The sequence below is a fragment of the Vombatus ursinus genome, unplaced genomic scaffold (genome assembly GCF_900497805.2).
Source record: "Vombatus ursinus unplaced genomic scaffold, bare-nosed wombat genome assembly UNPS02014775.1, whole genome shotgun sequence".
NCBI classification, from domain to species: Eukaryota; Metazoa; Chordata; class Mammalia; order Diprotodontia; family Vombatidae; genus Vombatus; species Vombatus ursinus.
In genome coordinates, this window is record NW_020954553.1 from 5,113,037 (window position 1) to 5,138,817 (window position 25,781).

General features: G+C 39.3%; 1 protein-coding gene across 2 annotated transcripts in view; it reads right to left on the reverse strand.

Annotated features, from left to right (window-relative positions):
- Nucleotides 1-6,737: 6,737 nt before the first annotated feature.
- Nucleotides 6,738-25,781, reverse strand: part of CCDC30 (coiled-coil domain containing 30) — a 105,049-nt gene continuing 86,005 nt past the window's right edge. For both annotated transcript variants that reach the window (XM_027864732.1, XM_027864731.1), the window contains 3 exons: nt 24,516-24,630; nt 7,418-7,485; nt 6,738-7,045 (listed from right to left, as the gene is read on the reverse strand). In XM_027864732.1, the coding sequence (XP_027720533.1) occupies nt 6,811-7,045; nt 7,418-7,485; nt 24,516-24,630 (418 nt within the window). In that variant the 3' untranslated portion in view covers nt 6,738-6,810. The remainder of the gene's footprint in view (nt 7,046-7,417; nt 7,486-24,515; nt 24,631-25,781) is intronic.

A 25,781-nucleotide genomic window follows, 5' to 3' on the forward strand; every position in this document is an offset into this window, starting at 1 on the left:
ACAACCTGGAAATCAGAGACATTTTGAAAAGTCAACTTCACCTACGTCTTTGCTGCTTCCAAAGTCTTTTTTCTCTTTCCTATCTGGTATTGGTCTCAAAGAGTGTCTGGAACCACACTTGTTTTCCCTAAAAGGATGACTATTTCTCCTCTCCAAAACCGTCAAACCAGATCTACCCCGAGGCCATCATGGAGGGTCACGTTAGTACTCTTTCTACCAGTCCAAGATCACATTCTATAGAAAGCATACAATGAAAAGTGCTCTTTTCTAACCCAGCTTGATTGGAATTTGAGTTACATATGATAATCAGTTCTAGTCTCTCTCTTTCTTTCCCTGGTCTGCTTGTCATATTACTCATCTCTTGCCAAACCACAGCCCTGGATTACTCCCATCATCTGCCTCCTCTGTTCCTGGTCACCAGGAAGTCAAAAATGCTTTCTGGGTATGTAACAAATTTAGATCATCCAATCTAAACTAGGCCCTTGTTTCAGCAAGGCAGCCTTCATTCTTTCTGAGTTAAGGACCATGCCTCTACTGAGAATATGGCAGAGGTGATTTGATGTGAGATCCCTCTTCTTATATTCTCTTCATCTCAAAACACGTTGATACCATTTTCCATCCTCCCTTGTTTTCCCCCAAAACTCTGACAAAGAGGTAGCTCTTCTTGCTAAGGCCAATCATTTTTGTGTAGAGTCTGTTCTGCTACAACCCTTGTTTTGAAAATGCAAATTTGTTCTAATGTAATTGATATATTAGGGAACAATTTGAGGTTTCAGTTTTACTTATGTGTAATTTTATCCATGAGAAACAGAATGCAGAAAACTATACTATTTCACAATAATGCACATGCAGAGACCTTTCTGAAGCCCACTTCCTCCAGCAAACTTTAGGTCTTTTTCAAGGCAAAGGGTCATATTTATTGCATGTTTTCTGGTGCAGAAGGGGCTGTAGAAGGCAGAGGAAGGCTGTCTGAACTCTATCCCCATTCCCTTCACATCTGAAATTGCATCCTTCCAAGTCATTCTCTTGCCCATAGCCATTAACTTTGCCAGCCTGTGTCCAATGGGAACCAAGGTGCAGGCTGAACAGCAGCCCAAGGTCACAGATACTATTTATTGTAGTATTTAAACTTTTCTATTTTTAATAGGTTTTTTTAAATGTTTCACTGATGTTTTTGAATGTTTTATTCCTAATCCCCTTTCCCCCATAAGTCCTGTGGTTTTTATCGCATGATTTTGCATATCATAGTGATTTTTAAAAAATGTCTATCACATTATAGCAGAACTGGATGTATATTTGATCCCATTTTCTCCAGCAAATTGCATCCCTTCTCTTCCTATAATCTTCAACTTCTCTTATTTATTGGTTTATTTCCCTACTTCCTTCAAATACTCCCAAGGCTCCTCCAACCATAAAAACTTTCATTTAGACCCTACCATCTCCTCCAACTATCATCCTATATTTCTCCTCCCTTTCTAAGCCAAACTCCTTGGGAAATTTGTCTATAATTGATTCTTTTGCCTCAAGTTTCTCCCCACTCCTATCCATCCTCCATTCAGCCACTAAAGTGATTTTACTAAAACACAGGTCTTAGCATGTCACACCCCCTACTCAATAAACTCCAGCGATTCCCTATTACCTTCAGGATCAAATACAAAATCCTCTGTTCTGAATCCATAGTCTGTCAAAACCCAGCTCTCTCCTACATTTCCAGTCTTCTTATACCTTACTCCCCATCACATATTCTTCAATCCAATGCCACTGGGCTCCTTGATGTTACATGAACAAGACACTCCATCTCTTAGCTCTGGGTGTTTTTTCTGGCTATCCCCTCGTGCCTGGTACCCATCGCTCTGCCTACTTACTGGCTTCCCTAGTTTCAAGTCTCAGCTAAAATCTCTTCTTCTAGAACAGTGCTTCTTAAACTGTGGGTCACAACCCCATCTGGGTTGTGAAAATTTTGGCAACAGTAAAAGGTTTCTGAATGTACAATAACCAAAAATTAATTCAAAATCAATGAATCTAAGGTGTTTCTGGCAGTGCGTGCCCATGTTGCATTGTGTAATTTCACTGAAGCCTTGGTTCTGAACACGATGCATGCATGCACACTTTGTGCTGCACACCCTCAGTGAACCATGCCGCCAAAACCAAAATAAGGTCTCATATAGAAAAAGCTTAAGAAGCCCTGTTCTAGAGAAAGCCTTTCCCAACCCCTCTTAATTCTACTGCCTTCTCTCCGTTAACTATTTCCTAGTTATCCTATATATCGTTTGCTTGTACACGATTTATTTATTTGCTGTCTCCCCTGTTAGATTGGGAGCTCCTGAGGGCAGGGACCAACTTGTGCCTTTCAATGTATTCCCAGTGCTTAGCACAGTGCCTGGCACATAGGAGGCACTCAAGAAATCCTTGTTTGACTTTCTCTCCTCAGTGCTTTACAGACTGCTTCTGATCTCATCACTCAACTGAAAATACTATCTACAAAGTTACCTAATTGCCAAATCTGACAGTCTTCTCTCCGTCCTTACCCTCCTTTACCAAGGCAGCTAGGTGGTATGGTAGATAGAGTGCTGGGCCTAGAGTCTTGAAGACTTTTTTATGGATTGATAATTGGCTAGAGTTCAAATCCAGCCTCAGTCACTTAGTAGCTCTGTGACCCTGGACAAGTGATTTAACCTCTGTCCACCTCCCCCATCTGTAAAATGGGGATAATTATAGCATGCACTTCAAGGGGTTGTTTGTGAGGATCAGATGAAATAACCTTTACACATACTACCTACAAAATGGCTCTGCAAACAAAATGCTATATAAATGCTAGCTATTGTTATCAGTCTCACTGTCTCAAATTTCTCACTAAGTCCATGCTACACACAACTACCAAAGTAATTTTCCTTAAGCACAGATCTGATCATGTGAGTCTCTTATTCAGCTCTAGTGGTTTCCCATTGCCTCTAGGATCAAACGTAACTGTTTAGCTTTTAAAGCCCTGCACAACCAGGCTTCAACCTACATATAGGTACCACTGCCCGTTTTACTTCCTCCCCCTCCCCCATTGTGATTCAGCCAAACTAGTCTTCTGCTCCTCACATACGACATTGCTACTTCTATGTGTTTGCTCCGGCCGTGCTACATGCCTAGAATGAACTCCTGTCCTTCTGCCTCATAGATGCAGGCACTCTCTTCCTGAAGCCTTTCATTTCATGATCCCCCGAAATGCTAATTCGCTCCCACCAGAAAAAAAAAAAAAAACCCTCTTATTTTGATACTTTGTATTTATGTTGTATCTACTTATACATGTAATTGTTAACCTCCATTCCTTCCAAGTAGGAAAGGTGTCATTCTTTGTAGCTGTTATCTCAAGCACCAGGTATGGGAAGGTTTGTGGTTTATTGCTACAATCTCAGTCTCACTTAACCGACTTGAATTACAAGGTATTATAGGCAATCCATATGCAACACTCCCAGCTCAACTTTGGCCCGCCTCATCTCCTCAGCATCTTCACTTACCTCTTCCTCGGTTGACTTCTTCCCCGAGTCCTGAGCTCCTCACTCGCCACTTCTTGAGAAGCCCTAGCCAGCAGCTTCACCAGGCACAGGGCCTCTTCCCACCCCCTTCCCACTCCCCCTTTTGTTTTACCTTCACCTATTAGAATTTAAGTTCCCTGAGAGTTTGGAACCAGAGAATACTTCCTTGTATTTGTATCATCGGAGGTAGTTAAGTGGCTCAGTAGATAAGAGTGCTGGACTGAAAGTCAGGAAGACCTGAGTTCAAATCCAGCCTCACACTAGCTGTGTGACCCTGGGCAAATCACTTGACCTCTGTTTGCCTTAATCTGCTAGAGAAGAAAATGGCAAACTGCTCTGGTATCTTTGCCAAGAAAACCCCAGTGGGGTCATGAAGAATCAGACAAGACCGAACAACTAAACAACAACAATTTGTATCCCCAACCCTTACCACACTGCTTCAAATATAATGAATGCTTAATAACCTCTCCTCTCTCTCTGTCTTGTCTCTGTTTCTATCTCCCTCTCTCTCCCCCCATCCCTCTGTTTCAGTCTCTCTCCTCTCTCTCTTTCTTCTTTTTCTTTCTCTTTTTCTCTCCTTCTCTTCATGTCTCTCTAGACCCATTTTCTATCTGTACAGTGAAGTAGCTGGATAACATATTGTAAGGTCTTTTTCCAATTCTGATATTCTACAATTTTCTATAGATAAAAGTTGTGCAAGCAAATTTCAAAATCAGATGCCATATATTTAAAAAAAAAAAGTCTACCACTCTGGTGGAAAAGGAGCAAATAAGAATATTATAATGAAGAAAACAAAACATTGCATGAAATTTAAAAGCCATTACAAGGAATCAGGGATAGATTCTTAGGCACTGCCTCAATGAGTTTCCTATGAAGTTCTAGAATAAATGGTAGTACTTTCAGTGTTGGTGATCTGAGCACTCAGGTAGAAGTGGATTGACTGCCTGGGAGACGGTGATGTATAAATGACTTCACTTTTCTTCAAAGCGCTAGCCCTAATATTCTAGAGATTCTGCAAACCCAGCGTCAGCTCCATAAATGTTTTTTGGGTGTGATCCCTTGAGGGGTGCAGCTGTCAGCACATGGCAGCTAGGACTGAAGCCCTGGATTTGAATTAAGCACAATAGCAAGCAAGCATTCAGCAAATACTTGCTGACTGATATTTTTATCAGTTCATTTGAGGTTCAGATCAGAAAATACTTTGATATTCCAGTTCAGAAAATATAAAGGCTCAGACTGGCTCATCTGAGAGAAGATGAGAATTTCAGTTGGCCTATTAAATTAGTGTTTTGTTCCATTGTGCAGTTCATGTTTTATTGGTTTGATTCACTTTCTTTCCACATTTAAATGTCCTTCAAAGGGTTCCAACTCATTTTTAAATCATCACATTCTAGAGCAGGGTCAGCAAACTATGGCTTAAGAGCTAAGTCCAGTCCCTGAAGAGTGTTTTTGTATCACTCCGAGCCAAGAAGGGTGTTTACATTTTTACATTTTTTTAAATGTAAAATATTTAAATGTAAACCTTATTTAAAAATGTGAAAATCCTTCTTAGCTCACAGACCACACAACTAAGTATGGCAGGCCCATAGTTAGCTGTTCCCTTCTCTATAGATAGAATGTTGATCTATCAGCTTTCATGTTATACTGGTAAAACATAGGTTATATAGCATGGGTCATTCATTACATTGACAGCAAAACACCTGAAGATGTCAATATACTATGACAGAATAGCCAAAAAAAATCTACTTCGATGTTCATTAAGAGTAATGTACTGTTGCCCATCAGTTGGGGAATGGCTGAGTAAGTTGTGGTATGTGAATGTAATGGAATACTATTGTGCTATAAAAAATGATGAACAGGCAGACTTCAGAAAAACTTGGAAAGACTTGTATGGTCTGATGCTGAGTGAAGTGAGCAGAACCAAGAGAACAATGTGCACAATAACAGCCATGTTGTACAATGACTAATATTGATAAAGTTAACCCTTCCCAGCAATACAAGGATCTAAGACATCTCCAAAGGCCTCGTGATGGAAAATGCTATCCACATCCAAAGAAAGAACTACGGAAGTTGAATTGCTACTTTTTTTTCTCTTCTGTTGAGTTTTGTTTCCTCTTTCTGATGGTTCCTGCTTTTGGTTCTAATTTTTACTTACAACATCACTAATGTGAAAATGTTTGACAGGAATGTATATGTATAGCCTATATCAGATTGTGCACCATCTTGGGGAGAGTGATGGGGAGGAAGAGGGAGAAAAATTTTAAACTCAAAAGCATATGGAAGTGATTGTTGATAAATCAAAATAAATTAATAAAAAAAATTAAAAATAAAAAAATAAATGACAGTAAAATGCACAGTACAATAAATGTAAAATGAGGAAAAAAAAGAGTAATTCACTGTCTACTCTCTAGAATAATTTCCCTGTCCTCTGTATTGGTGACAGTGTATTTAGCAATGGATATCACATTTTAGGAAGCACATTGACAAGCTGGGGCACGTTCAGAGGATGATCAGGACCTTGAGAGGATTGAAGGTCATGCTATAGGAGGATTGATTAAAGGAGCTGGATATATTTACTTTGGAGAAGATAGACTTGGGTAGGAGATACGATAGCTGACTTAAAGTATTTAAGAGTTTGCTTTATGAAATGATGATAATAACTCACATACACAAGCATCTGAAGATTTCCAAAGTGCTTTCTTTACAGTGATGCTTGGTAGTACAGGCATTATTCCAATTTTACAGATGAGGACCAATTCTCAGACAGAGGAGACTTTCCAAAGATTCTGAGGAGTAATGACATAGTTTTAAGGAAGAGATTGGGTGATTTGTCTCTGGTCATACAGCTAGTAAGTATCCTAGTGAAGACTTAGACTCAGGCCTTTCCAGTGCTCTTTCCACTATATTGTGACCCTAGAAGGCAGTAGGAAGAAGATTTTTTTTTTTGTGGACATCAGGAAAAACTTCCTAATAATAATGATTTAAAAGTGGAATGGGCTATCCAGGTAGATACTGAGGTCCCCATCCCTGACAGCCTTCAGGTGAACCTCTTCTTGGGAAACTGTATAAGAGATTCTTGTTCAGGTACATATGGGACTATATTACCTCCAAGGTTCCTTTAGACTATGAGATTTTGTGTAAAACAAACAAACAAACAGGAACAGCAAAAACATACTGCAGTTTCTCTAAATGGTTTAATGACTTTATCAGCAATGTCTAGAAATTCTGGTTGGTGTCTTGAGGTGCCTATTTTTCTCTTCCTTCTCTTCTTCATCCAGGTTTCTGCCTAGAGTTTTTCTTGGTGCCCTTGTTTGATGTCATTAGGTCCATCCTGACTCTGGTCTTGGTTATGGCTGCTAGGTTGGCATACTAGAGAAGCCATATTTAAGTTGCCCACTTCAGGAAGTTGAAAATGTGAGAAAGACAGAGAAGACTTGGGGCTTCCAAATAGTTCTTCAGACTTCTGTTCTTCAGTCACTTTAAGATTTTCGTTTGACTTTGCCAAACCTGTTATTGAAAAACTGAGAGAAGGAGTGTGTGAGGATTCGGAGAGATATAATCATTTTCCTTCTGTATAAGTATTTGGGAGGAGGTTCTTTTTTTAAAGGGAATTTTGAAAAATCATACTTTTCCAAAATTTATGAGATTACATGGAGTTCTTCAGAGTTATCAGGTATAAACAAAATCAAGTGAAACTCAACTTGGAATAGTATGTGTTGATTTTCTTCTACTATTTGTCAAGACCCTGCAAATTTCCTGCAGCAGTCTACGAATTTGTTAGAAAATCCTAATGGTGAAGAAGGAAAGGGCCCTGCTTGTCCTCATCTGTAGCCAGGATGGTTTAAGGAATCAGAATTTCTGACCACGAAGCTGTTTCCCCCTATGTTACTGACCTTAAGTTTGGAAAAATCAGCTTCTTATTCCATAGCTCATTCTCAGACTGCTCATTTATTGTCATCTCCTGAAAAGAAAGAAGAGAGAGAGAGATTCTCAAGACGGTCTCTAATATTGAGGGTAAGCCACTAGAGTAAAATATTAGTCTGCTCTATCAGTCCTGCCTGAGGAGGAAATGTCCCTCAAAGTAACTCAAAGGCTTACTTGTGATTTTTTTTCAGGACCTTGCCTAAACCTCTAAGCATCTGAAGCCCTATGACAATAAGGAAAAAATTTGTAGTTAGTTCTCTTTCGAGGATCAAAAAAATTCCATAGTCTCCAGTCTTTAAAGCCAAGAACTTAGGAAGAGTTTCATTCAATCAAGAACCCAGAGATATATTAAGCACTTCTTCTGCAGAAAGTACTGCTCCAGGCACTAAAAAGGGTACGTACAATATGGCCCCATCCTTTTAGAACTGCAGTACAACAGGACACATGAGGTTGTAACTGACAAAGCAGCAACTTAGCACGCTCAATGAGGAGGTCAGGAAGAAATTATAGAAGCATCCAGGAGTTGAGAGAGAGCCCTGAGGCATGCTTTGTCATAGCTTTGAGTTGGGTAGCTTTTAGAAAGGAAAGGAGAAGACCTTTTAGAGAAGAGGAATGCCATAAGCCAAGGTAACACTTTGTATTTCTCATATGCATTGATCACATTCTTGTCTGAATTATCCATGAGTTGTTCAAGTGCTAGACTGTAAACTCTCTAAGGTCTGGAAGTGCTTAATTTATCTTTTTGTCTCCTGCAGTCCTTCACAAAGGATGATAGATCATGGATTTAGAGACAGAAGAAAACTCTGAGGTCATCAAGTCTAAGTCCCTCATTTTACAATGGAGAGGGTAAGTGACCTGCTTGAGGCCACACAGAGAGAGCTCAGATGGCCATAGTTCGAGCTTAGGTCCTCTACTCCAAAGCTGGCACTTTGTCCATTGGGCCCAAAATACAAGGTGCATGTTCCACTATTCCCATAACGTCTGCACATCATGGGTGCTAAATTGATTTTCGTTGTTGTTGAAGTGAATTGCCAGTGAATAGACTAGTTTACCTGGAGCAGAATTTGTGTTGGGGAATAGCAGGGCTGGAATGACAGGGTAGGGCTTTGAATACTAGATTGAACTTTATCACATAGAGAACAAATCTTTTTTATTAAGAATCCCCTTAATAAAAGGATTTGTTCTGTAAAATTTGAACTCAGTCAAAAGGCCTCACCCAAGGACCTAGAGGGCCACATGTGGCCTCCAGTTAGCAGGTTTCCCACCCCTGGCTTAGGGGAACTCTCTATGAATAGACAGAGCTTTAAATTTCTGCCATGGAGAATATGGAACCAGCTTGACCTGCAGGTGAGATGTCCACCTCTGAGAGTAAAAAATCTCACCTCAGTTTCTTCTCTAGATAGGGCCTATAGGAAAGATTTGTATCTGTACTGCAACTTCTGTGTTGTCTCCCTCTTTACTCATTAATGTTGAATTTAAAAAATAAGACAGAACTTTCCCACTTTAGACAGAATACTGCAAGCCAGTTTCTAAGTAGGCTGCTAGAGGGTGTTCCTTACATGGATTTTGTCACAAATTTGAGTGGTTGGTTGAATGGATCTAGCAATTCACAAAACATATCCTTAGTGGATTCTCATGGTCATTTTGCACTAGAAACTAGAATTAGAATTAGAATCCCTGATTCTTTTACTGTATCCTTCAATATTTTTGTAATGTTCTCAGCTTCATAAAGAGTCTGTTGCAAATATCAGTTGTCCCACATAGATATTAATGTCCATTAAACAACAATACCTTTTTAATATAATTTGAAAAGTATTTATCCATAATGACAATACTTGACTGCCAGCACTGTAAAAATGAGCTATCCACATAGGCTTATACCACAACCATACTGTAACGTGGTACTCTAAGCAAATGATGTTTAATAACAGTAATAGCATTCTATTTGCACACTGATAAGTAACAAAATAACTCTTAGTGATGTTAAATGCAGCCTTTCATATGTAAATTTAATACAGTAATACAGAGTAGGTATAATGGAGGCAGCTATACATGAGAGAGAAGAAAATAAAATACCAATGTAGCAATAATGCTGGGAAATTCTGCTTAAGCAGGAAGGAAGAATTAAAGCAGTGTTTACATTTTTCAAGCAAAGAAAAATAAAAATAGGAAAAAATATCTCCAGATAATACCCCACCTTGTAGCAGTAGCGGGGGAGTAGGCAATGAGAGCAAGATTATTTAATCACTCCTATCCTAACACCCCACAATTGAGTCATTGCTTAGCTGGGTTTCCCTCCTTTTCTGCTTTAACTCATATCAAAGGATCTGTAAATCTTTTCTTTCTTTTTTTTCCAGCTCCAAGTCCCCATCCAGAGAGAGTACTCTGGCAAAATATCTTGGTATTAGATCTCTTTCTCCTTTGAATATGTTCCCTCTTCAATTATCTCATCCCAACTGCATTTCAAACAAGTACACTCAGACTAGCAAAGACCCATAGTTAAAGTTCTTTATAGAATCAAAGTAAATGTCTAAAACAAAGAAAGGTAAGCAGACTTTCTCTATGCCCAGTAGGAAAGATTTCAGCCTTCCACGAGACAGCCCAAGGGGAAAAAGGAGATTCAGGATTACCACCATGAGGTCCGAAGTCCAGGCATGGTTTCAGTAACATTGCTACATCTGTCCAAACACTCCTTGTGCCTGATTGACTTAAAACAGCCTCAATCTGAGAATCCTGGCCCCTGTTTTTGTAGTGGCTGTTTCTGCTTCTGCTTCTATTTTCCCATCTCCAAGAAGCTTCTCATGGCCTCCCCTTCTGTACCTCTGCACATCTTCTATGCATTTCACATTTCATCAAGACCTGGCTTACTTTTCTTTAGTTCTCTCCCCTGGATTCACCAAATGACTTTCAAGGGTCATCTTGTACATGTGACCTCTCATTATTTATCTTATCATTTTTGCTCCCTTTATGATTCACTCAAGGGACTAATTTGTACCTCATAAAGGGATCAGCTGGCAATGGCAGCATTCTTATAGTTAGTTTAACACCTTGTTATCTAGCCCCTTTTCTGTGACTAGTTCTATGAAAGATCACCTCCCTTATATTCACATCAAATTTAAATTTATCTCTTTGTAAATTCTACTCACTGATCTTTTATTCTCTGAGGCTGAGCCAAACAAGTCCTCTTCCATGTGATAACCCTTCAAATATTGGAAAACAGCTATTATGTTCTCCCTCTCCCCTTGAATTCTTTTCTTCTACAGGCTAAATATCCCCAGTTCCTGCAGCCTGTCCTCATATCGAATGAACTTAAGTCCCTTCACCATTATGATTCCTGTGCTAGACACTCTCCAATAGCCTAAGATCACATTGGCTTTTTTGGCTGCCGTATCATACTTGCAGTTCACTAAAACCCCCAGATCTTTTTCAGAGAAACTACAATCTAACCATGCTTCTCCTATCTTGTAAAAGATAAAAACGATTTTTTTAACCCAAGTGTAAGACTTTACATTACATCAATTTTTTGAATCCTAACTCAATGATTCAGTATGCTGGCTATCTCTTCCAGTTTTGTGCCATCGGCAAATCTGATAATGCCTATACTAAGTCATTGATAAAAATATTAAATAGCACAGGGGCCAAACACAGATACCTGAGGCAATCCAACAGAGCCTTTCTAACAAGATGAAAATGAACCATTAATGACCACCCTTCAGGTTTGGTCTATCAGTACCACATCTACATAATTTTACTATTATCTACTTCAGACATACCTATCCACCTTTCCCACAATAAATGAAAGACTTCATCAAATTCTTTACTAAAATCTAGGCAAATTACACCTGCAACATTCCCCTCATGTACCAGTTTGATAGCCTGTCGAAAAAGGCCATGTTGGCTCTTTGTGATCACTGTTTCCTTTTCTAGAAGTTCACTAACTTCTCCATTCATAAAAACTATAACAGCCCTAGGTCAGCCTTGTCTTTTCTTTTGTATTTCCCTGTATTATTCCCATTCTGAGAATGCTCTTGAGACTTAAAATACTTGTGGCTTGTGTAGCCCGAGGGAGAGCTGCCAAAACATTGTTTTATTGTCTGCAACTGGTAAATTTAAAGCAAGGATAGTTGATTGCCCTTTGGTAAAAATGCCAGGCATACTAGAAAAAAATGTATCATGAATGCTAAACTTTCTACTTGTGGGTCACCATGGGTTGGAAATGATGTTTTTTGAACTGCAGGAGGGTCCAGAGCTGCCCCTAGCAAGCATACCAGAAGAGGTCCAGATGAGGACAGACAGGAAGCTGGCTCAAGATGCAGCATAAACAGAGAGATTGCCCCTATGGATTTATGTGGACATCAGGGCTCACAGAGGCAGCTTGTTTTGATGTTGGAGACCTCAGGAGAAAGAGAACCTTTGATGACCATTAGGCTAAGACATTTTCTGGTAATCACATAGAAAGGACTACTATATCTAAAGGAGGCACATTTGAGCTGCTGCTTACAGGGTTCCTTTTTGTAAATGGCATAGGGGGAGGAAGACTGCCTGATAGACCCACTCAAACAATAGCCTCTGCCTACAGCTGTTCCATTGGCAAAAGTGAAGCTGAGACTTCAGACTTCGGGGGAGTTTTAGTATTGCATCTTTTAAAAAATTTACAATTTCTTTTAGTAAAATATACTCTAGTCTATAATGCAAATGTGCATTTGGGGGAGTCATGTCAAGTTTTGGGAAGCAGATAAGACTCCTTAACTGCAATGTGTGGGTAAGCCATTTAAGTTATCAAATACTACATAATAATCTTTACATTTTAAACGTAGGCTAAATGAGATAGAACTTGGGCAGGTACTAGGAAAATAGGATTGTGGGGATCTCAGGCTGGTCCCACTGGCCCAGTGGAATAAACCCAGGACTCAGGATTTTGCTGGACAAGTTCCTGCCTTCACTTGTGTGCGATTGCCTTAGGCTGAGAGTAGGTAGCTTGAGATCATAACATCACCTGGTGGCCGATGCAGAGATTGCACTCTGAGCAAGCTCTTCAGGGTTAGTCCACCCCACCCAATTTCCCCAGCCCTCTAGGCAAGTGGCCATGGTCTGCTGCCATGGCTGTTTGTTTGTTTGTTTGTTTGTTTTTCCCAGCTCCAGTAACAAATTAACAGCAGGGGTTTCTGAAGAAAAGCTCCCTGTACTTGTACCCTTACGGTAGGGGCTTCCAGTTTTTTTGTCTTCACACCCTTGGTTTTCAGTAAATCTTCCCATACCCCCTGTCTAATATGAAAGGAAATAAATTCAAGAGTTTACCATGCATATGTACATAAGAAATAAAATGGATTAATTTCAACAGAATAATATAGTTATTTATCAGATATTTTCCATAGTCCTTAAAAAGCTTCTTGTACTCCCAGAGATATCTCAGGGTAGAGAATTCACTCTTCAGAGCACCCTGTTCCTTCTAAGCTTGTTTCCCTGTTAGAATATTATTCCACAGGATCGCCATCTATTCCTCCTCTGAAGTTTTGATATTTATTCTACCAAAATCTAAACTGTAGGTGAGATTATAGGCTTTTCATTCCTTTATCATAAATTCCAAGATGGAGAGATTCCTTTTACCCAAAGGTCCCCATCATATCTACACAAACTACCAATTTCTCCTTGTCAGTGAGATCAAGATCAAGAAGAAAATTTCCCTTTATTATTTCTTTCACCTTTTGAAAGATTAAATTATTAAGGCATACCAAGAAATGTTTAGCTGCTCTGCTTTTGACTGAGAGCTCCTACAGAGGAGGGACTTTCAGTTATCTGGATATTATACTCTGTTTCAAGAATTAGTTTGTTTTAAGCTTAGGGGCAGTATAATAGCCCTTCATGTCCTTGTGGTTCCCTCTCCTGACTCTTTAATGAATTTATATTAAATAAAAAGTTAGGATTATAATCATAATCATGCTGAGCCCCAGTGAGACAGAGCCTAACAGGCCAAGGTTCAGCTTTTTGCCTTAAATGACATTTATATTTATTTCTAGCTAACTCCTAGCCTCTTTGTGCTTGAAGCAAATGTTTTAATAAAGAAGTAGAATACATTACTGTTAGTAGACAGACACCAGGAGGAGAAGTTGGGGGAAGAGCAGAGACTTTTCCTTGGAACTTCCCTCAGTCCATGAGAAGGTATCAAATCAATAAGCACTTATTAAGCCCCCACCGGTGTGTTTAAGGGCTGGGATACAAAGCAAAGCAATCCCTGCTCTTAAGGAGTTCACAAGCTGACGGAGGACACTATTTGCCAAAACTATGATAAATTTGGAGATAATCAACAGAGGCACTGGCATGAAGGGGGAGCAGGAAAGGCAGCTTCCTGTAGAGGGCAGGATTTTAACTGGGACTTAAAGGAAGCCAGGGAATTCAGGAAGTAGAGAGGAGGGAAAGCATTCCAGGCATAGGGGACAGCTGGAGAAAATGCCTACCAACAAGAAATGTCACAGAACATCCAGGAGGCCACTGTTGCTCGATGGAAGAGTTAGGGTGGCAGTACTGCAGAGGTGGGCATAAAGTGTGAGAAGACTAGAAAGGTATGGAGGGATTAGGTTATGAAGAGCTTTAAAAGCCAAATAAAGGATTTTATATTTGATCCTGGAAGTAATAGTAAGTCATTGGAGATTACTGAATGGGGGTGACATGGTCACATCTGTGCTTTAGGAAGATCACTTTGATAACTGAGTGGAGGATAGAGTGGAGTGAAAGACACTTGAAGTGGGGAGACCAACTTGAACGGCATTGTAGAAGTCCACGTAGCAGGTGATGAGGACAGTGGTGATGTCAGCCAAGAGAAGAGGGCATCTAAGAGAGATTTTCTGAAGGTACAATCAAAAGGCCTTAGTACCTAGTTCTCATTTATTGATTCAATCAAGAAGTATTCTTACCTAAGGTAATGACTTTTAAGTGGGGTGGGGTAATCAATGGACCCTTTACCCTCATACTACATCATGCCTTTGTGCCAGGCTTGTGAACTATTTCCTGAATTCCTCATTTGTTTCTTCTTTCTGTTCAGGTGGTCTATAGTATACTGTAATGACAATACTGCTTCTGCTTCTGACTCCATTGATCTTCACCCCAGTTTCCACCATGATTTTTCCTTCTGACTCCTGGATATTCTCACAAAGAAAATATTTCTATAAGGTAAATATGGTTTTGATCCCCAAATCTGGCAAATATCTGACTGAAAAATAACATCTCATGAACTAATAGCAACATAAAAATTAACTGCTAAATAAAATAACAACCAAAATATAAGTAAATACATCAAAACATTTTCCATTATGATCAAATAGGATATATAATTGGTTGCAAGTTGATTAAATATTAGCAAAGCAATCAGTACAATAAAATAACAACCAAATTCATAAAGTATTTTGTTTATATCAACAGATATATAAAAATCTTTGATAAAATAAATCATTCATTTATGTTAAAATTCATTTATGTTAAAATATTAATAGAAACATTATAAAGTATTTATAATATTTAAGTTTTTGTTTATTTAAATAGGAAATTTTTAAATTAAAATGATTTTTTAAATTATCTGGTTTAAACCAGGACTAACATTACATATGGTGGAGAAACTTCTGAGATAAGTCCATTAAAAAATAAAACTGGGTATTTCTCTACTGTCATCACATCTATTTGACATATTTTAAGAAATGTTATTTGCTCAAAGATATAGAAAATAAATTAAAGTAATAAATATTGGCAACAGGAAGACGAAGATACCTCTGTTTGCAAATAACAGCTATATAACTAAAAAGTTCAAGATTCAAAAAAGATGAAGATAATTCATGACTTGAGCAAGATCTTGCTTAAGTAAAAGATATCCACAAAATCATTTGCATTTCAACATGTCAACAACAAAACAGGGGAAAACTGATCAGAATAAAATGTCATTTACAATCATTATAAAATATATACTGACCTAGAAAAAATACAAGCAACATGTACAAAGAAAACATTAAAACAATTTTGACAAGAAAGGAAGAATTTAATAATTAGGGTGCTATCCCACATATGTGAGTAAATTAAGCTAATATAAGTAAAGATATCAACACTTAGCAAATTATTTTATCGATTTAATGCAATACCAATCAAAACACAACAGGCATTTTGGTGTTTAGGCAAAAAGCCAAACAACATACCAGGGGCAAGTTGGGGGCAGGGAGTGTCACAGTGTAAGTTCTTAATAAATTTTTGTTTATTAACTCATTGATCTCAGGCCTTAGGGAAACAAGGTCCAGTAGGGAAGACTCCAAGCAACCAAGAGGGGAATGATTAAGGTGAGCCTAGGCACATTCCAGGTGTGGCCAAATGGTGTGGGAACAAGGGTGTGTGCTGGTAACTGTTTAACACCCCACTCTTTGGGGAGGAAATGTATGCACCAACACACCTTTAAATTAAATCTGAATTATTAACATTGTCTACATTGCTTTCTTAAACCTAGACAGTCACCAAAACAATAAATCAAGCCTTGATTTGAAGCATTTGCTGATTGTCGAGGTGTCACAGTGGAAATGCAATAATTTGGCAGAACCTGTCAAGAGTTGGTTCCAGTACCTCCCTGAGCTGGACTGCAGGGGTATGGAACAATGCGGTTTAACTATTAAAGGAATAGTTAACTATTCTGCCAAAGTACTATCAGCATAACTAAATTTTAGCTCCCTGAGGAAAAGCTCAAATGCCTGCCCTGCTTATGGCACTAAGAATGACATGAAACAAAGGCAACACTTACATGGGGAAACAGTCAGTCAGAGTCCTAAAGCAGACTATGTAAAAACTGATGAAAGGGGATTCATCCTGTCAAATTTAAAATATACCATGAAGAGGTAATTATAAAAAACTAATTCTGAAGAAAAATGAAAAATAGATCACTGGAAAAGAATAGAGGATCCAGAAACAGAGCTGAGTGAATATGTGACTGCTAAATCAAGATAGTCCAATAAATCAATATTACAAAATAATGAGGAAAGGAATCACTCAGTAAAAACTAAGGAAATTCAATAGCAGTATGTTATTTCAAGCTCTAAATTTACAATCGCACATATGTTAGAGAAATCCAATAGCAAGACAACTTTAAATATACTAACAAGAAAGAGGGCAGAAGGGGAAGGACAACAAGTAAATTATTATTTTGTTTAATAATGTGTTCTATATGTATATATACATATGTATAAGCAGGGGTGTGCTGGCAAATATTTAACTGGCTCTCTGGGAAAAATGAACATGACACACTTTTTAAAGTGTAACCTACATTATTAACATTTTCTGCATCACTTTCTTGCCTAGACAACCAACAAAACAGGACATCAAGCTCTGTAGCATTTGCTGATTTATGAGATGAAAATGTTGACACTGAACATTTAACCACCAGGTCTTTCCAACTTGGAGCTGGCTCCAGCATAACCTTACACAGAAAGACAAGCTGAGCTCTATCTTTCTGCCCTTCTTAGTGGCTCTTTCTTTCAGCTCACTCCTCCCTCAGGAGAGATGCTTTCTTTTAAAACTGAGAAGCCATTAGTGGCCCCCCAGTAGTTAGAAAATGACAATAAGATCAGCCACCTGCCCACTTGCAACCTTCAGCTTCCTATTGGCCCTTGTTTTTGAAGAATTTGGACAATGAATACTGTTCTCTTTCTCCTTCTAATGCACTGTAATCTCAGGTAAATATGTGGCTTGAACCTCCACCAAGTTTTGCATTGGGGCAATCACAAAATGGGTTTATGATATCTCAATACTTTAAATCCAGGTGGCACAGCGGATAGAGCACTGAGCTTGGACTTGGGAAAACTCATCTTTATGAGGTCAAATCCTGCCTCAGACACTTAGTAATTGTGTGACCCCAGGCAAGCCACTTCACCCTGTTTGCCTCAGTTTCTCATGTGTAAAATGAGCTAGAGAAGGAAATGGAAAGACACTCCAGTATCATTGCTGAGAAAACCCCAAAATGGGGTCACAAAGATTCAGACATGACTGAAACGGACCAACAACAAAACTTTAGATCTTCTTCTCTTCCAGGTTTTACTTTCCTCTAGTCCCAGTCAATGCTAGAGTTCAAATAAACAGAACAGGCACAGATTTGAATGGAGATCAGGATCTTAAAACATTGCTGTAAGCATACTGAGAAAACACTTAAAACAATACCATTTATAAAATATATAACAATACCATATAAAACTTCATAATAATGCTTTATATAAAGCATGATTTAAAAGCAACTGGAGTTGGCAGCCAGAAGAAAGGGAAAGAGGTGAGGGGGAGGAGAAGCCTATCTGACTTCTCTTTCGGCCAGCTTTCCATTAGGAAAAAGTAAAGCAAAGAGCAAAGAGGGCAGACCAGAGGGAGGGTAGAGACTAGCGCTTAGCACAGTGCTGGCCACAAGCTGACACTTAATGTTTACTGATTGATTGATTGGATCTCAACCAGGAAAGCCCAAGGGGAAGTGAGTCTACAAGGGCATCTCTACAACAACTCCATTCCAGCCTCTCATATGGTCCTTAGCAATCTCTGGAATGTCTGTCCCTACTCCCAGGGCCTCATTCTTGTTATCTGTGGAATGGTGAGCTGATTGGCCCTCAGTTGAATCCCCATGACAAATTTAAGCATACAGATTCCAGCTATTCTGATGTCAAACTCCAGCATACTCCCAGTCCAACAAGGTCAAATTCTCTTGTCCTCCCCTCTTCTACACAAACATTCTTTTTTTTTCTTTCCAAAAGTAGTGGTGAACTTGGAAGTCAAGGTTAGGGGGTCAGGATTAGGTTGGAAATGAGGGTTAGAAATGAGTTTAGGGTTAGTTTTAGCCTTTAGGTCAGCTGTGAAAACCCTTCAAGATTAAGGAACTGGGAAGAATGCATGCAGCAATCACCTCTCTTCATGTAAAGCCTTCCCTAGTAGATTATCTCCAATTTATCTTCTTGTTTGTACATAGTCTTGCCCTTTAGATTCTGAGCTCCTTGGGGGCGGGGAATTGTTTTTTTGTTTATCTGGTTTTGTTTTTTTTTTTGCCTTTCTTTGTACTCCCAAAGTTTTTAGCATAGAGCCTGGCTGCCTGGCATATATAATAAATTGATGTTTAATAAATGCTTGTTAATTTGACTTGCTCCTTTCCAAGCCTTTTAGCAGCTCCAAAAGGTGAGTTTTATATATATCTATATCTATATCTATATATAGATATATACACATATACATACACACACACACACACACACACACCTAAGAGACGTTGATCTGGGTAAGGAGAATCTCATATCCTCTCCCCCTATATAGTATGGATGTGCCTACTGGCATCTTGTTACAAGCCTAGGCATGCATTCAGGCTGTACAAAGTATGCCCAGGCACACACTAGTGTCTCAAAAAAAATTTTTTTTTTTTGGTATTTTGTATCCCATTTTAAAAGTAATTGTTAATTTAAAAAATTAAGTTGTTTTATTTTTTCTAGTTTATAAAAATGTACTTTATATTTCAGTATTCAATAAACGTTCATATTAAAAAATAAAACTTCCATGGGGCATACCCTAATGAAACATGCTGTCCACACTTATAATTAGGCAGACAACTGATAATTCCTGTTTGTTTTTCAGTGACTTGGATTCACAAAGTGATAGAAGAATGGTATCTTGATATAGAAACTATGATTGTGGTGTTTTGTTTTGTTTTTCCTTTTTGGTGAGGCAATCAATTTTAAGTGACTTCCCAGGGTCATATAGATAGTAAGTGTCAAGTGTCTGAGGTCACATTTGAACTCAGGTCCTTCTGACTCCAAGGCCAGAGTTCTATCCACCGTGCCACCTAGCTGTCCCTATGGCTGTGTTTACAAAGAGTGTATCCCATTTACTTCTTTTTTTTTTAACCTTTTCCCTGTGTAATGAATGCCTCCATTACAGGGGGTAAGAATGGCTTGGATCTTCACAAATGTCCAAGATTTTTTGCTTATCTCCTGAGGCAAGGAAATATTACTTGTACTGGGACTGGACAGGACTAAAAGGAGAACCCATGAAAAAGAAGGGTGGAGAACATTTGGAGAAGAACAAAGGGGTGGTTCCTCCCCTTCCCCCAGCACCCAGAGAGCAAGAGATCCTTTTCAAAGCCACACCTCTGATGAGACTGGAGAGGTGGAAGCTAAAGGGGCAGGCAATGAGGTATAAACTATTTATTGTCACTATTTCAGGTGGCTAGATCACTGAGAGAAAAAGACATGAAGGAACTGGTCATCCTTATCCCCTTTCCCCGCCTCACTTCAGCTAGATGAGACTGACACCCATTTCTAAGTGTGTCCTTTTTGGGTCCTTCTTTTCTGTTAAAGACTGCATCTGGCTGATCTAATCTTATTTCTTATAAATACCTGTGGCTGACTATGTACTTTGCATTTCTTTGTGTCCCTTTATTCCTGGCACGAGGGCACAGGACAGCGCTGGTAGACACATGGGAAGAGTAACCTTTCCTATAGCATGGCTAGGATCCCAATCTATTCCCCTCACCCCCAATCCATGGTTAAATAATTTTCTCCAACTGGGGGCATGAACATGAACTATTCATGCATTTCATAGCTATACCTCCAAAGGCAGAACTACTACCTACTTGGGTCTTTAATTCTGACTCATTAGACCAAAAGTAGCAACACCTAGAGTTACACTTATTTAAAGGCCAGACAGAACACAGCAGATAGGGCAAGGCAGCTTATAGTCTGGGAGTGGGGAGTTGCCTCATTGAGGACCTCAAGTTGGAGTATTCCCAAATTCAAAAATTTGGAAAGTTGTCATTCTAAAGATGGAAGATCAGTGAGGGAAACTGTGATGTGGAGAAAAGATCCTCTGCTATTACAGTGAGCAATTCAAACACTGCAGGTCCAAAAGGAAGAGGTGCTGCTTGCTCAGTTTTGATGGGCCAAGGGCTTGACATATTTTCTCTGTCTCTGAGCTACAGTGAGTCCTTTGTGCATTTTCTGTCAGGTGAAATCAAAGCTGGGCCACATCCAGTTTGCATTTTATTACCTTGAGGGCGTATATGGAGTTTGGGACTTGGTTATCACCCTCACTCGGGGAAACCTAGTCATGAGTTATACTTAATTGATATTTGGGGAGCTCCTGAGGGTAATAACAATTAACATTTATATTCCAATTTAAGGTGTGCAAAGCACGCTACACATGATCATACTTGATCCTCATACTCGATCATAAGGGATATGATATGATTCCCCAGTTCTAATTTATATCTGGCATTGGAAAAGAGTGATAGACTCAGAAGTCAGGGAGGTCTGGATTTGAATCATGCCTCACATACTTGCCAGCTGTGTAATCCTGGACAAGTCACTTAACCTCTCTGAGTCTCAATTTCCTTATTTATAAAATGGGGATAATAAGAGGATGAAAGGAGAGAATGCATATGAAGTGCTTTGCAAACTTTAAAGTGCTATACAAATATGTTATTATTTAGTGTTTTATTTCACAGTCTTTTTGCATTTGTTGAGATTGTCAGAGAACCTAGGAAGAGCAGGTGCTAGAGGGAGTTCTTCCCCTCAACTTTTCTGCTAATTCTCTCTTCCCTTTTCCCCCTCCTAACCCCTAAAGGAGGGAATTCAGAACCCCCGGCTCCATTCCAAACCTCAAGTCTGGGTCCACTTCCCAACCATGGGTTTCTCTTCCTCTGGTAGAGCATTCAAAGCCACTCCTACCACCTGCATGAGCAGGAAGTCACCAGTCATAATCCTTCCAGTGAGATGGAAGACTATTGGGCTTTACCAGCTGTCTTGCCAGTATACCCTCTGGATTTTGGGTGCTGTCTTCTGACCTGCCACCATACCCTATAAGACCCTTGGGCTTTGACATTCACACTGTAGTTGAGCCCACCTTATATGTAGTGTCTCCTCCAATTAGACTGTGAGTTCCTTGAGAGCAAAGACTGTTTGTGTTTTCTATTTGTGTCCTCAGCACTTAGCACAGTGTATAGAACATAGTATGTACTTACTAAGTGTCTTTTCATTCATTCATTTATTCTTTAGTTTATAAAAAATTATTAAATTAAAAGTTCTCTCGCTTGGAGAAAATTGTTGAGAAATTATATGGCTGGAAAGGGGAATGGCAGTGACAGTGGGACTCCCCAGTGGAAATGTTCAAGAGGCAATTAGAAACACAACTCAAGAGAGTTGTAGTTGTTGGAAATAGAGACTTGGGAGTGAATCACATAAAGGAATAGATAAGGATAAGATAATACATAAGAAAGGATAAGAACTTCGAGGATAACAGTGTGAAAGAAAATACAGGTTTGAAGAATAAATTTGGGGGAATGTCCCTAGTTAGTTGATGGGAGGAGGAATAGAAGTTATCATGGAAGGAAGCATAAAACAACTGGAGAAGTAACTCAAGTCTAAATACACACACACACACACACACAATTGTTCACTGAATGCTAGAAAGCTAAAACCAGAGGACATATCTTAAAGTTTAAAAGGCAGATTTTTTTTAGCAAACTCACAGAACTTGCTACCTTCAATAAGCTGATGCTCCAATAAATCACAGAATATTGGGTTCAGTGTACTCTCAGTTTGGCCACTATGGAATTTCTTATATTCTGAGTTATCTCACCTTAATAGAGGCTATATCAAGGCAATCTTTTTGCTCTTCCCCAATTAATTCTTTTTTTTTTTGGCTAGGCAATAGGGTTAAGTGACTTGCCCAGGGTCACACAGCTAGTGTTACGTGTCTGAGGCTGGATTTGAACTCAGGTACTCCTGAATCCAGGGCTGGTGCTCTATCTACTGCGCCACCAGCTGGCCCCTCCCCAATTAATTCTTGATTCTACTCCCCACAGTACCTGTTCTTGTCTCAGACCCTCCCATACTTCTCCCTACTGTTTCACCTGAAGACCCTCAATCATATTTCACTGAGAAAATAAGAGGTATTCACCAAGACCTCCCTCTTCTCCCCTTTTCTACATCTCCAATTTCTTAACAACACCCCCTCACTCTCTCCTCATTTATTCCAATCTCTGCTGAAAGGGGTGACCTTTCTTACAAAGATCAACTCCTCTTCATGAATCTTGATCCCATCACCTCCTGTCTTCTCCAGCAGATTTTCCCCACAATCATCCTTCCTCCTCAATCTTCAATCTCTTTTAGTCTACTGACTCCTTCCTGGATGCCTACAAACCTCCTGGGATTCCCCCATCCTGAAAAACCTTCACTTGAGCCTACCATTCCCTCAATATATCACCCTTTATTTCATCCTCCTTTTATAGGCAAACTCCTTGAAATAGCTGTTATTGTCTCCATGTCTTCTCCTACTCACTTCTCAACCCTTTGCAATCTGACTTCTGCCTCATTCCTCAATTGTCCTTGCCAATGTTCTCTTAGTTTTTAAATTTGAAGGCCTTTTTTCAATCCTCATCCCTGACCTCTCTATAGCATTTGATACAATTGATCTCTTCTCCTGGATACTTCTCTCTTGGTTCTCCTCCTTCCTGACAATTCTTACTCAGGCTTCTTTGCTGAATCATCATCCATATCATGCCCCCTAACTGGTTGTACCCCAAGGCTTTGTCCTGAGTCTTCTCATCTTTCTCTACTCTTTTAGTGACCTCAAAGATATAATTATCTCTATGCAGAATCCCAGACCTATACATCCAGTCCAAATCTTTCTCCTGAGGTCCAGTACTACATCCCCAACAGCCTATTTGATATTTAGAATGAGTTGGTTCATTTATATTTCAAACTCCGTAAGTCTAAAATTGAACTCATTATCTCCCCTCTCACCAACCCTCCCTTCTTCCTAACTTTCTGATTATTGTCTTGATACTGCCATGTTACCAGTCATCCAGGCTTACAACCTAGGTGACATCTCTGACTCTATATTCTCTCACTGCCCATATTTAACCAACTGCCAAGTCCTTTGATTTTACCTTCTTAACATCTCTTTTATACATCCCTTCTCTCCTTTGACATTGTTACCATCCTGGTGCAAACCCTCATCATCTCATGCCTGAATTATCTGAGGAGCCTGGTAGGTGGTCTTCCTGCTTCAAGTCTCTGCCCACTCCAATCCACCCTCCACTCAGCTGTCCAATTGATCTACTTAAAGTCCAAATGTGATCAAGTCACTCCACTAGTGTAAGCTCCTTGAGGGTAGGGATTATCTTTTGCCTCTTTTTGTAGTCTCAGTACTTAGTACAGTACCTGGCACAAAGTAGGCATTTCATAAATGTTGACAGATTGATTGATTAATATCCTTCCTAGGGTCAGGATTCCCCTCTGTCTTTAACCCCTTTTTTGATCAGAATTGACACTTATAGCCTAAGACTGCCCACACATAGCAAGCAAAGGCAAGATGACCACAACTGATTTTTCATCCCAGGGTAACAGTCCCCCCTACTCATTGGTATCATTCTAGCTGACTTTCTAGCCTGAGGACTCTGAAGTGCAGTGCTGCTGCTTTCCTTAGCTTGCCTCCCTGCTAAACTATGGGCTTTTCATCAGAAAAGGCACTATAATAGTGTTATAAATCTGAAGCATAACTAGGCTTTGTTTCGACCTTCAATGAAAACCTTATTAAACATCTTAAAGCAAAACATGGATAAGCACTTACCAAAAATCTTGTAAAGAGGGTTGAAATCTCAGAAGTTCCTTCTATCTCTGAAATTCTGTGATTATATGAATTCTAAGAGCTGTCTTCCCACTGTTCCTTCCCATCCTATGGTACCTGCTAGACATCTCCCTAGTTGAAGTCTTCCTGCTGCTGCCCGTGCCTTTGCGTGCACCTGTCTTCTTGGTGCACCCAAGAAAAAATGCAGCAGACCAAATTGAAACTAAGCAGTATCCCAGTGGACATACTTGGGTGTTCAGAATTCTTTAAAACAAGGTTTTTCTGGAGAGGAAGGCCATTCTGGAGGAATCATTCCACAGAGTGCCTGACATTCGGGTTTGCAGCCAATGGGTAGTATTCCCCTGCTGCCCATCATGAGATGAGTGGGACAGTGTAAGTGAAAGGAGAATAAGATGCTGTCCTGAAAACAGAAGATTAAATAGGAAGCAAACTTCTTACCTCCCCTCTTAGAACCTGGATACTCCTAAGGATTCGCTCTAGTTGGCCAACTTGCTGGGTAAGCCGATGGCTATTTTCTTGCAGTAGCTTGTTTTCTTCACCGAGGAAAAGCACCCTATGGGTGGCATAAATCAGAGGTAAAACTACAAATTTTTGTCTGGATCCTGTGTAATTCCAAGAGTTCCCATTTTTCCTGTGCCTCGGACTCTTCCCCAGATTTTGGGAACCACAATATGACAAGACAACTCTCCAGTACCTCCATCAGATTCACTAAATAAAAATAAATGACAATTGCCTAGAAATTTAATAAACACATAGCTCTAAAGTGTAGAAATGTGCTAGATATAACCAAGAAATGTGGAAGAAACAGAAGAATCACAGGAGCTCATTGTTAGAAGAAACCTCAGAAATCATCCAGTCTAACCCAAACCTGGATGGAGATGTTCTCTATGGAATTTTTCACATGTAGTCTCTGTTTGAAGTCCTTAGGTGAAAGGCAACCCACTAGCTTTCAAGACAGCACAGTGCTAATGAGTTGGACTCTGCCATTTACTACTAGTTTTTAATTGATATTTTCTGTTTCTTACATCACCATAGTATCCCATGAATCCCTTCCCCTTCTCCTCCCTAAGGCCCATCCCATACGACAAAGAGCATTTTTTAGAAAGGAAAAAAAGTTAGCTCAACTGATGGATACATTGAAAAAAATCCAAAAACATTTCAATGTAATACCTGTGGACCTGCCACTTCCATGAGGGGTAGATTGGGGGTGTCTTCTCATATTTCTTCATTTGAGTCCCATTTGACTTTTATAATTTTTTGTCATTTACTTTTGATTTTTGGTGCATTGTTCTTTTCATTTACATTGTTGTAGTTAATGTGTATATTGTTTCCTTGGCTCTGCTTACAGTTCATATAGATCTTTCTATGCTTCTCTGAATTCATGGCATACATCCTTTCTTATAGCACAGTATTTTTTCATTATATTCATGTGCCAAAGTTTAGCCATTCCCCAATTGATGGGCATCTACTTTGTTTACAATTCTTAGCTACTATGAAAAAGGGCTGTTATAAATATTTTGGAGTATATAGGGACTTTCTTTTTAATTAATGGCTTCCATGGGGTATAAGGCCAGCAATGGAGTCTCTGGTTCAAAAAGTATGGTCATTTTAGTAATTTTCATTTGCATAATTCCAAATTCCTTTCCAAAATGGTTGTACTATTTTACAGCTCCACCAACAGAGTTTTAATGTACCTATCTTCCC